This window comes from Erythrolamprus reginae, chromosome 11 (assembly GCF_031021105.1).
Source record: "Erythrolamprus reginae isolate rEryReg1 chromosome 11, rEryReg1.hap1, whole genome shotgun sequence".
In the NCBI taxonomy this organism is placed as follows: domain Eukaryota; kingdom Metazoa; phylum Chordata; class Lepidosauria; order Squamata; family Dipsadidae; genus Erythrolamprus; species Erythrolamprus reginae.
In genome coordinates, this window is record NC_091960.1 from 5,874,591 (window position 1) to 5,886,132 (window position 11,542).

General features: G+C 40.4%; 1 protein-coding gene across 4 annotated transcripts in view; it reads left to right on the forward strand.

Moving 5' to 3' along the window:
• LOC139174526 (guanylate-binding protein 1-like) overlaps window positions 1-10,972 on the forward strand; it is a 14,772-nt gene extending 3,800 nt beyond the window's left edge. For all 4 annotated transcript variants that reach the window (XM_070764959.1, XM_070764957.1, XM_070764956.1 and 1 more), the window contains exons 4-11: window positions 554-663; window positions 2,448-2,644; window positions 4,222-4,464; window positions 6,354-6,634; window positions 8,199-8,411; window positions 8,561-8,663; window positions 9,349-9,542; window positions 10,018-10,972. In XM_070764959.1, coding sequence (XP_070621060.1) covers window positions 554-663; window positions 2,448-2,644; window positions 4,222-4,464; window positions 6,354-6,634; window positions 8,199-8,411; window positions 8,561-8,663; window positions 9,349-9,542; window positions 10,018-10,227 — 1,551 coding nt within the window. In that variant the 3' untranslated portion in view covers window positions 10,228-10,972. The remainder of the gene's footprint in view (window positions 1-553; window positions 664-2,447; window positions 2,645-4,221; window positions 4,465-6,353; window positions 6,635-8,198; window positions 8,412-8,560; window positions 8,664-9,348; window positions 9,543-10,017) is intronic.
• The last annotated feature ends 570 nt before the right edge of the window (window positions 10,973-11,542 follow it).

Consider the following 11,542-nt stretch of genomic DNA (forward strand, 5'->3'; position numbering starts at 1 on the left):
CATGTATACTAACAGGATTTGTTTGAGGACACATGATTTCTGCCTTTTTTTTTTTTGCTTCCGCGAATGCCCAGAAGCAAAAAAGCTGAGAACAGTGAAGTGAGGTGCTGCAAAGCAGTTGTCCCTCGATTTTCGCGGGTTTGAACTTTGCGAAATGGCTATACCACGGTTTTTCAAAAATATTAATTAAAAAATACTTCGCTGTTTTTTCCCCTATACCACGGTTTTCCCCACCCGGTGATGTCATACGTCATCGCCAAACTTTCGTCCGCCTTTAATAAATATTTTTTTAAATAAACTTTAATAAATAAAGATGGTGCATAATAATCTAAATGGTTGCTAAGGGAATGAGAAATTGCAGTTTAGGGGTTTAAAGTGTTATGGGAAGGCTTGGGATACTTACTGTTCATAGCTAAAAATAGTGTATTTACTTCCGCATCTCTACTTCGCGGAAATTCAACTTTCGCGGGCGGTCTCGGAACGCGTCCTCCATGAAAATCGAGGGAACACTGTACACAAAAGACGCCAGAAAGAGATCTTTTTTCTTTTTTAGGGCAGTACTCAAAACGATACCTGGATCTTTGCTTTGGCCGTGTTGCTGAGCAGCACCCTCATCTACAACAGTATGGGAACCATTGATCAGACTGCTCTGGAAAAGCTTCAGTATCCTTTTCAAAGATAGCTCTCTTCTAGGCCAGAGGTGGGGAAATATCGCTGGCTGAGGAATTCTGGGAGTTGAAGTCCACAAGTCATAAAAGAGCCATAGTTCCCCACCATGGTTGTTTTTATTTTGCCGTTGTTTTTGTTTTTGTTATTATTATTGTTGTTGTTATTATTATTATTGTTGTTATTATTATTACTACTACTATTATTATTATTACTGTTGTTTTGTTATTATTATTATTGTTGTTGTTGTTATTAATTAGGGTTAGAGATTTGGGTTACAATTGAGGTCCACATGTCATAAAAGGACTATACAGTAGTTCCCCATGCTGACTGAGGAATTCTGGGAGTTGAAGTCCACAAGTCATCAAAGGCAATAGTTCCCCACCATGGTTGTTTTTATTTTGCCGTTGTTGTTGTTGTTGTTGTTGTTGTTGTTATTATTATTATTATTATTACTGTTGTTATTACTGTTGTTATTGTTATTGTTGTTGTTATTAATTAGGACAGTGTTTTTCAACCAGTGTGCCGCGAGACATGGTCAGGTGTGCCGCGAAGCTCAGAGAGAGAAAGAAAGGAAGAGAGAGAGAACGAAAGAAAGAAAGCAAGAGAGAGAGAGAGAAAGAAAGCAAGAGAGAGAAAGATCGAGCAAGAGAAAGAGAACAAGAAAAAGAAAGCAAGAGAGAGAAAGAGAGAGAGAGAAAGAGAGGGAGGGAAGGAGAGAGAGAGAAAGACATAGAGGGAGGGAGGGAGGGAGAGAGAAAGAGAGCAAAAAAGAGAGGAAGGAAGGAAGAGAAAGAAAGAGGGATGGAGAGAGAGAGAGAAAGAAAGAGGAAGGGAGAGAAAGTGGGAGGGAGAGAGAAATAGAGTGAAAGAGAAGAAGAGAGAGAGATAATCTTTTTGTCCAAACTTTTTTTAGCCGCCCCCCCCCCCCCCCCGCTCAATGTGCCCCAGGGTTTTGCAAATGTAAAAAATGTGCCGCGGCTCAAAAAAGGTTGAAAATCACTGAATTAGGATTAGAGGTTTGGGTTAGAGTTGAGGTCCACATGTTATAAAAGGGCCATAGTTCCCCATGCTGACTGAGGAATTCTGGGAGTTGTTTTTCATTTATTTGATAATAGCTGTGGTAGCAGATCTTCCCTCTACCATTCCTGGCAGGAATGAAATTCAATTTTTTTTTTACTACCACTTCTGTGGGCATGGTGTACTGGGCATGGTGTGGTGGCTTGGTGGGCGTGGCAGGGGAAGGATATTGCGAAATCTCCATCCCCAACCCACCCTGGGGTTTGCCAGCAGAAGTATTTGCTGGATCTTTGAACGACAGTAGTCCCTCACCTATCGCTGGTGTTACGTTCCAGACCTGGCCGCAATAGGTGAAATCCGCAATGGGGAATTTATCGACTGATAGTACTTATTTAAGTATTTATATTGTAAATGTTTGGTAAGTTTTCCTTGTTTTAAGTGTTTATAAACCCTTCCCACACAGTATTTATTTTAGATACAGTATTTAAATACAGTATTTACAATTTTAGATATATATATATATTTTTTAAACCTGCCGATCGAGTTCGGCGGGCTGTTTAAATCTGCCGATCGGCTTCCTCAGAAACCCGCGATGAAGTGAAGCCGCAGTAGGTGAAGCGCGGTATAGCGAGGGACTACTGTACTCAAAATTCCCGCTGCCAGTTCTCCCAAACCTGCTAGATTTGACCCCTGTTTCCAGGGCGCCCTCTTTATTCACTGCACTTTATGTACAAATATTGATTCCTAAACGTGGTCAACAGTTATGTGACGGAGCTGTCCAAACACATCAAGGCAAAGGCTTCCTCCGTTTCTGGACATGAAGACGACTCTTCTGAATTTGTTGGCTTCTTCCCAACTTTTGTCTGGTCGGTGCGAGATTTCACACTGCAGCTGGAACGGGATGGGCAACCCATCACGGAGGACGACTATCTCGAACATGCTCTGGAATTAAAGAAAGGTACTGCTGATGGATGGAGTGTGAAGATCGACGGGGTCATTTGGAGAAGGAATAGGAGCTGCTGGCCCTAAATTTTCCTCCTCCAGATTAGAAGCAAAACAGTCCTCAGTTATGCTGCACGGATCCCAGCGACCAGTTAGGTCCCACAGAGTGGATCTTCTCCGGGTCCCGTCAACCAAACAATGTCGTTTGGCGAGACCCAGGGGAAGAGCCTTCTCTGTGGCGGCCCCGGCCCTCTGGAACCAACTCCCCCCAGAGATTAGAATTGCCCCCACCCTCCTTGCCTTTCGTAAGCTGCTTAAAACCCACCTCTGCCGCCAGGCATGGGGGAATTGAGATACACTTTCCCCCTAGGCCTTTAAAATTTTATGCGTGGTATGTCTGTATGTATGATTGGTTTTTATATAATGGGTTTTTAACTGTTTTTAGTATTGGATTATACTGTTTTGTTACTGTTGTTAGCCGCCCCGAGTCTGCAGAGAGGGGTGGCATACAAATCCAATAAATAATAATAATAATAATAATAATAATAATAATAATAATAATAATGATAATAATTAGTGAAAAGAATTTCTTGAGCCAGTTTACTTTTTCTCTTCACTCTCTCTCTCTGGAGTCATCAGGTTAGAAACCAGGAGATGGTGAGTTCTAGTTCCACCTTAGCATTGAAAGCTGCCTGGGTGGCTTTGGGCCAATTCCTAGGAGACTGTGAGTTCTAGTCCCACCTTAGCCACGAAAGCTGACTGGTTGGTGTTGTGGTTGGCTCTGGGCCAGCTCCTGCTCCGAGGACTGTTGATGTTGGTTTGGGAGAAACCTCATGTTCTCAGATACCGTTTTTACTGCCCACAGCTTCGGACAGTGAAGATTCTGTGTCAAGGGCAGACTCTGGGAGGGAAGCAGAATCGGATGGTGAAGGCAGCCCATTAGCTAATGACCCCATTAGTGAGTCATCATCAGACTCAGAGGAAAATGGATTAATAGATGCTCGCAGGCACAGGTTTATGATGAGAAGGGAACAACTGCGCAGGTATTATAGAAGATAAGGGAGAACACCTGTGGCTGGGGCAATTAGGCTAGTGGGGCTGCTGATAAATTGCCAGCGTTGCTGAGAGTGTGCATGGGAGATTATTATCCTTTTGGAGAAGGATGAGTGTTGTTTGATTTGGACTGTTCCAGGATTTACAAAGACTTTTTGGATATTTCACAGTTAAGTACAGTTTGTGGACTCTTGCAGGGGGGTGGCTGTGATGCCTTCACAGCTGCCTTTATCTGCTCTGTTTTTGTTCTTGCTTTTCACAGCATTTCAGGCTTGTGGTTTGTGGGAGAGCACTTTGGCTGTTTAAAGTGCGTGTGTACAATACTTTTGTTTTGATAAACTGACTCTCTGTTTACTTTACAACAGCATGTGTGTTTGAATTTACATTTCTGACTTAACTCGTAACGTGAAGCCCGGCATAACAGGTGGCTTGGGCCAAACTCTAGTAGACTGTGAGTTCTAGTCCTGCCTTCTCCAATGAAATGACCACTAGCAGGTGCAATTTAGACTCACCTTCAAGATGGACATTTTGCTTTTCTAGGGGACACTGACAAGGATGAGATGTTCAATCTGCCACGCAAATGCATCCGGCTGTTCTTCCCCACCCGGAAGTGTTTCATCTTTGACCGCCCCACAACAAGGAAGAAGTTACCTCACCTAGAAGAGATGGAGGAGAGTGAACTGGATCCTGATTTTGTGGAACAAGCAAAGATGTTCTGTCGTTACATCTGTTGGAGTTCTCAAGGGAAGACTCTTCCAGGCGGACATGTCGTCACTGGCAAATGTAAGTTCCTACTCATTACTATAGGACAGTGATGGCAAACCTATTTTTTCTCAGGTGCCGAAAGAGTGAGTGCCAACACCCATAATTCAGCATAAAACGTAAGCATAAAAGTTAATATATGCGCAAAATTGGAAAGGGGAAAATATCCCCAAAGAAGAGGAAGTTATTAAAAAAATATTAGATTGCGCTGAAATGGATATGATGACAAGACGGTAAAAGATCAAGAAGAAACAGAATTTTATGAGATATGGAACAAAGTGTATATATGGATAAACAAGAAGAAATATTAAAAGTAAAAATAAACAAACAAATAAATAAATAAGAGAATTGTATTAGTAGAGATATGATTTAAGTGTTATGTTAGAATTAGTAGGGATATGATTTAAGAGTTATGTTAGAATTAGTTTATGTATGAAGATTTATTATAAGAAGTTAAACAAATTTCTTCTTTTCATTTAAAGTAATATTTCAATTTTAAGCATTTTTTGAATGTATTCTTTTTTCTGTATTGAAATTTTACTTCTAGAATAAGCGGGGAAGATACAACCCCATTTGTATGTTAAATGTATGTTTGTCAGTTTTGTCTATTTTAAGAAAATTAATAAAATTTATTGGAAAAAAAAAGTTATCAGGAAAGACTTAATGAACTCATGAATTTGATGACCAGCGATTAATGCAAAGGTGATCGTAACGTGTTAATATTAGATACTGAAAAGCTATACTTTAAGACAGTGGTTCTCAACCTTTCTAAGGCCGCGACCCCTTAATACAGTTCCTCGTGTTGTGGTGACCCCCCAACCATAAGTCTAGCGCCAATTCTTAATACAGTTCCTCGTATTCCCCGAGTCTTCGGAGAGGGGCGGCATACAAATCTAAATAATAAATAAATTCTCCCAACAGAGCTTTGAGTTGATTGGCAGGAAGGTCAGAGCGATGCCCCCAATGTAAATGCCTGATTGGTCGGATGGTAAAAATATGTTCCAAGATGCCAGAATAGAAGCTTTAGTTCCTAATACCAGGAGAAATTTGTCGTTTCCCAGGGTTTCAGGCGACCCCCGTGAAGTGGTCATTCAACCCTCAAAGGGGTCCCGACCCCCAGGTTGAGAATCACTGCTTTAAGAGGTTTTTGAATATACAGTATAAGAAATGATATGTTTTTACAGTTACTTTGTGACAGAAAGAGATATAAGAGCCTGAATTGAATGAATACAAAGTAAAAAGAAAAAAAATTGTATATGTTTCACAATAAGCTGGATTTTGTGTTGGAAACTATGTATTGTTTTTTAACTTTGTGTTGGAGAAAAAATAAAAATATTAGGTGAACTCATTCTGTATAGTCTGGAGCAGTGTCTCCCAACTTTGGCAACTTGAAGATATCTGGACTTCAACTCCCAGAATTCCCCAGCCAGCATTTGCTGGCTGGGGAATTCTGGGAGTTGAAGTCCAAATATCTTCAAGTCACCAAGGTTGGGAAACACTTGTCTGGAGGACAGAAGGGAAAAGGGGGGACATAATCGAAACATTTAACTATGTTAAAGGGTTAAATAAGGTTCATGAGGGAAGTGTTTTTAATAGGAAAGTAAACGCAAGAACAAGGGGGCAAAATCTGAGGTCAGTTTGGGGAAAGATCAGAAGCAACCTGAGAAAATATTATTTGACTGAAAGAGTAGTAGATGCTTGGAACAAACTTCCAGCAGACGTGGTTGCTAAATCCACAGTAAGTGAATTGAAACATGCCTGGGCTAAACATAAATCCACCCTAAGATAAAATACAGGAAATAGTATAAGGGCAGACTAGATGGACCATGAAGTCTTTTTCTGCCGTCAATCTTCTATGTTTCTATATATGCAGCTGGTTCTCCAACAATCTATTATGTTTCTTTCTGCAGTATTGGCACAGTTAGCCAAGACCTATGTGGATACGATCTCCAGTGGGAACGTTCCCTGCCTGGAGAACACGGTCTTGGCCTTGGCGGAGATTGAGAACAGGGCGGCCTTGCAGGAAGCTGTTGCTCGCTATGTGCAACTGATGGAGCAAAGCTTGGTGCTACCCACTGAGAGTCTGCAGGAACTTCTGGAGGTACACAAAAAATGCGAGGAACAAGCCCTCCAGATGTTCATGGCTCGTGCTTTCAAGGATGATACACGTCAGTTCCAGGCTGAATTCATGGTAGGTAATCATTTCATTTCATTTATTAGATTTGTATGCCGCCCCTCTCCGCAGACTCGGGGCGGCTCACAGCAATAATAAAAAACACGATATACAATGGCAAATCTAATAATTAAAATATCTAAAACCCCTTATTTAAAACAATACATCCATACAAACATACCATGCATAAACTATATAGGCCAGGGCCAATCATAGGCCAATCATAAGATACCAACCTTCATAGACAAATTTGTGTCTGAAGGATCACAATTAAAATAAGGCATATTATGCCACATGGAATTTAAAATATACTGCTCAAAAAAATAAAGGGAACCCTCAAATAACACATCCTAGATTTGAATGAATGAAATATTCTCATTGAATATTTCATTTTCACAACTATTCCATTTTCACAACAGCATGTGAAATTGACTGTCAATCAGTGTTGCTTCCTAAGTGGACAGTTTGATTTCACAGAAGTTTGATTGACTTGGAGTTGTATTCTGTTTTTTAAGTGTTCCCTTTATTTTTTTGAGCAGTGTATAAGATACAAGATTAAAATATGTACAAGTTAAATAGATCTTGCCCAGAAACTATGTGATCTGAGGGACACATGCTCTTGAGATTCTCCTTTTATACAGACATTAGGGAAAAACATATTTTACCACTAATTGCAAGGCACCCTGACCACTCAGACATTACCTATCTCCAGTGGCTGCTTAAAGATGAACAGTCCATAATTACAGCACAGGGGCCCAGATTCCGCGCAGCAGCAGTGGGGATTCATCGCAAATATGTGCCTTCATCATAGCGAGATATGTACATCTCTTGTATATTTACATTGGGTCAATTTTGGTTGCTCAGCCAAAAGTCATGAATTGTGTAAGTCATTTGTCTCCAGATGTCCAAGAACCTCAGCACCTAGCATGTCTTTGTTGACTTGGGTGACGACCAACTTTGGATGGTCAACGAACTGTTGTAAGTCAAGGACTACATTTATCACCCAAGAATCTGCTACTAGGATCAAAGAGATATTAAAATGTCTAGATTCTAAGAATCTGAAACAGTTCTTGGATGTTCTGTTTTTCTGGTTTTTTTCTTGTTTTTAAAAAATTATTATTATTATTATATTGATGGGTCTGTTGCACTGCCATGAGGTTCTGAATACCAAGCCCATCAATATCGACACCATCTCCTGGGAGGCCCTCGCACATGATCGACCGACATGACACATGCTGATCCAACAAGGCTGCCAGATATCTGAGTACATAAAAACAACCATAGCAGAAGAGAAGTGATCCCTCCGCAAAGCCAGAGCTTCAAATGCTGTGACAATGGTGCCCACACATGTCTTCCTAACATGTGGCAGAACATGTTAAGAGCCACCTGAGGACACATTGTTGACAGTCCACAACCTCTTAGATGTCAAGGTCCTCTTTGATGGTTCTTTGTAGCTTTCCATGGGTCCATTCATGGATGGTATTTAAGCTTTATGGGTCCTTGGGATCTGGTATCTTGGCCTCCAGTGCCTTCTGTATAAGAATGGGTACATAGAATAAATGTTATGTTTTATTCCTAACAGAAAACTCTGGAGAGCAAAAAGGAAGAGTACTGCAGCAAAAATGAGCAGAAATCCTCTGAAATCTGTTCAGCTTTATTGAGCTCACTCTCTGAGAACCTGGAGGAAAATATCAAGAACGGAAGCTACTCCCGAGGTGGTGGCCACCAGGAATTTCTAAATGACCTCCAAGAAGTGGAGAAACAATTCTCTGAGACGCCCAAGAAAGGAGTAATGGTACAAAGTGACGAGGGTTGCTAAATTAATACTCATTTTGTCATCCACTTGAGAGCTTTGCTTCAGGGAGATTGTTCAGTGGTTTACTTTGGCAAAGCTTCCTTCTTATTGCTAGCAATTCTATATTGCTTCTTCACTCTCCTCTCCAGGCTGGGAAGATCCTGAAAGAATTACTCCAAAACAAAGAAAACGTCAGCAAAACCATCCTTCAAAGTGATGTGAGCCTTCAAGAGAAGGATAAAGAAATAGCAGGTAAAGGTGTTAACAAACTGGTCCCAATTACTACAGTTGAGCAGGGACTGCCTGTATGCCAAATCTACAGGGTGAGTTCCAAAAGTAATTATTTTTTAAAAGTAATTTATTGAACAGATTTGCACAAACACTTAAAATTCTTCAAAGTACTGTCCTTGGGCCTCTACACATTTTTTCCAGCGACTCTGCTTGGACCGGTATGCGTCCTGGAAGGAGTCTTTGGGGACCTCTCGCAAGGTCTTCGTCACGACTGATTGGATCTCTTCTATGGACGAAAAATGTGCCTTGCCACAACGCGCTATGAGTCTGCGAGTTCTTGGCCAAACACCAGGTGCCAACGCTGCCCCACCCCCCTATAGTCCTGACGTCACCCCAGCAGACTTCTTTTTGTTCCCAGCCCTGAAAGGAACCCGTTTTTTTGTCCATAGAAGAGATCCAATCAGCTGTGATGAAGACCTTGTGAGAGGTCCCCGAAGACACCTTCCAGGGCGCGTACAGGTCGTGTCAGAGTCTCTGGAAAAAATGTGTCGAGGCCCAAGGACAGCACTTTGAAGAAATTTAAGTGTTTGTGCAAATCTGTTCAGTAAATTACTTTTTTAAAAAAAATTGCACCCTGTATTTATTCATCACATTATTTGCCACCAAATCTAGCCACCTTTGTCCTTTGGTTTTTTTCTTGGTTTAGATCAAAAAATGAAGGCCAAAGCCAAAGAACTAGAGGAAGAGGCCCAGAAACAGGAAAAGGAAAAGCTCCAACAGATGTTGGCGGACCTGAAACAGAGTTATGAGATGAACTGTCAGAAGCTACAGGAGAAGATGGAGGAAGAAAGGAAACAATTAAGGGAAGAGTTTGAAAGGATGACTCAAAGCAAACTCAAGGTAGCACTATTATTTCAGCAATTGTTTCTTGTAATTAGGCAAAGATTAACCAAGACTGTAATGGCGGTGAGACAGCAGCAGACTATGTCTGCTGTACTGGATGGTACAAAGCGATGGAAGGGGCCAGCAGGGGGCGCCACATTATTACGGTACCGCTATGAACAGCTTTGAATTGTACCGTATGTTTTCCCACTGTACCGTATGTAAACTTGACTACGCCTTATTTTCGGGGGGTGCCTTATATTAGCAAATTCTGCAAAACCTCTGACATGCCTTACTTTCGGGGTACGTCTTATTTTCGGGGAAACAGGGTAGGTTTCATCTCAATTCCCTCTAAAACGATTCCCTATTTCTATACCAGTCCAGACCATGTCAATTCTGGACCAGGAATTCTGGGGGCTCAAGTGTTATGTGTATTGATTTTTTGGGTGGTTTGTTTTCAGTCTAACAATGTTGACGTTTGCTCTGTCTGCAGGAACAAAAGGCTTTATTGGAAGAGGGATTCTGGAACTACGCGAGCCAACTGAACGAAGAGATTGAGCAGCTCAGAAACAAAAAGGAAGCCATCGAAGAACCAAGTTGGATCACGTCAACTTTACTAAGCCTGGGAAATGTACTCAGAGTGATGCCACTATTTTTGGACACACTTGCAACGATAGCTGTTAAATGTATTAAGCAGCTCTAATCCAGAACTTTGAAACGTCTGGAATTTTTTTAAAAAGATGTCCCCACTTCAAGAGTTGTATAACCTTTTAGGAGTCAGGTTATTAAAAAAAAAGATAAATGGAAAGTGGGCAGGATCCTCCTGCAATTTTGATCTAATCCTCTGACCTTTGAATACCCTTTTATAATGCCCTGATAAGATCACACTTGGAATACTGCATTCAGTTTTGGTCACCACAGTGTAAAAAAGGTGTTGAGGCTCTTTTTTTATTAGTAGTATTTTTATTGATTTTTATAATATAAAACACACACACAACATGTGCTCAGTGAATGTGCCCACCACCAGACAATCATATCTCAGGGACAGAGTGGATCTTCTCCGGGTCCCGTCAACTAAACAATGCCGCTTGGCGGGACCCAGGGGAAGAGCCTTCTCTGTGGCAGCCCCGGCCCTCTGGAACCAACTCCCCCCAGAGATTAGAATTGCCCCCACCCTCCTTGCCTTTCGTAAGCTACTTAAAACCCACCTCTGCCGTCAGGCATGGGGGAATCGAGATCCTCTTTTCCCCTAGGCCTTTACAATTTTATGCATGGTATGTCTTTATGTATGTATGTTTGGTTTTTTTATATTAATGGGCTTTTTAATTGTTTTTAACATCAGATTACTATTGTACACTGTTTTATTGTTGCTGTTAGCCGCCCCAAGTCTCCGGAGCGGGGCGGCATAATAAATAAATAAATCAATCAATCAATCATACCCCACCACCAGTTGGAGGTATTTCTTGTATAAATCAATTTTGATCTAATCATGTGACCTTTTAATACCCCTTTATAATGCCCTGATAAGACCACTATTTAATAATACATATATTGACCGCGGCAGGGATAACATTCGCACAGAAATGGAAAGAAAAGACGATACCGAAAGACTCTGAGGTGTTTAAAAAAATCATAGAGTGTGCAGAACTAGATATGATGACTAAAAGGTTGAACAATCAAACTGAAACAGAATTTTATAAAATTTGGGATAAAGTATATGATTGGTGGAATGTTAAAAATAGTATTAAAAATTAAACATATAAGAATAAATGATTACTTAAAAATTATAAGATAGAATTATATAGTTTATATAGTTTATATTATAACTAACCCAGAAGTGTTTATATTATTTCCTTTTTGTATTACTAATAATTTGTTTATTGCTTTTTGATATATATATATACATATAAGTATATTATTATTATTTTTTGTTCAAAAATATATATATATAAAGAAACTCAATTAATAATCTTAATCTTTAAAAAAATTAAAATAAATAAATCTATAATTAAATTTAA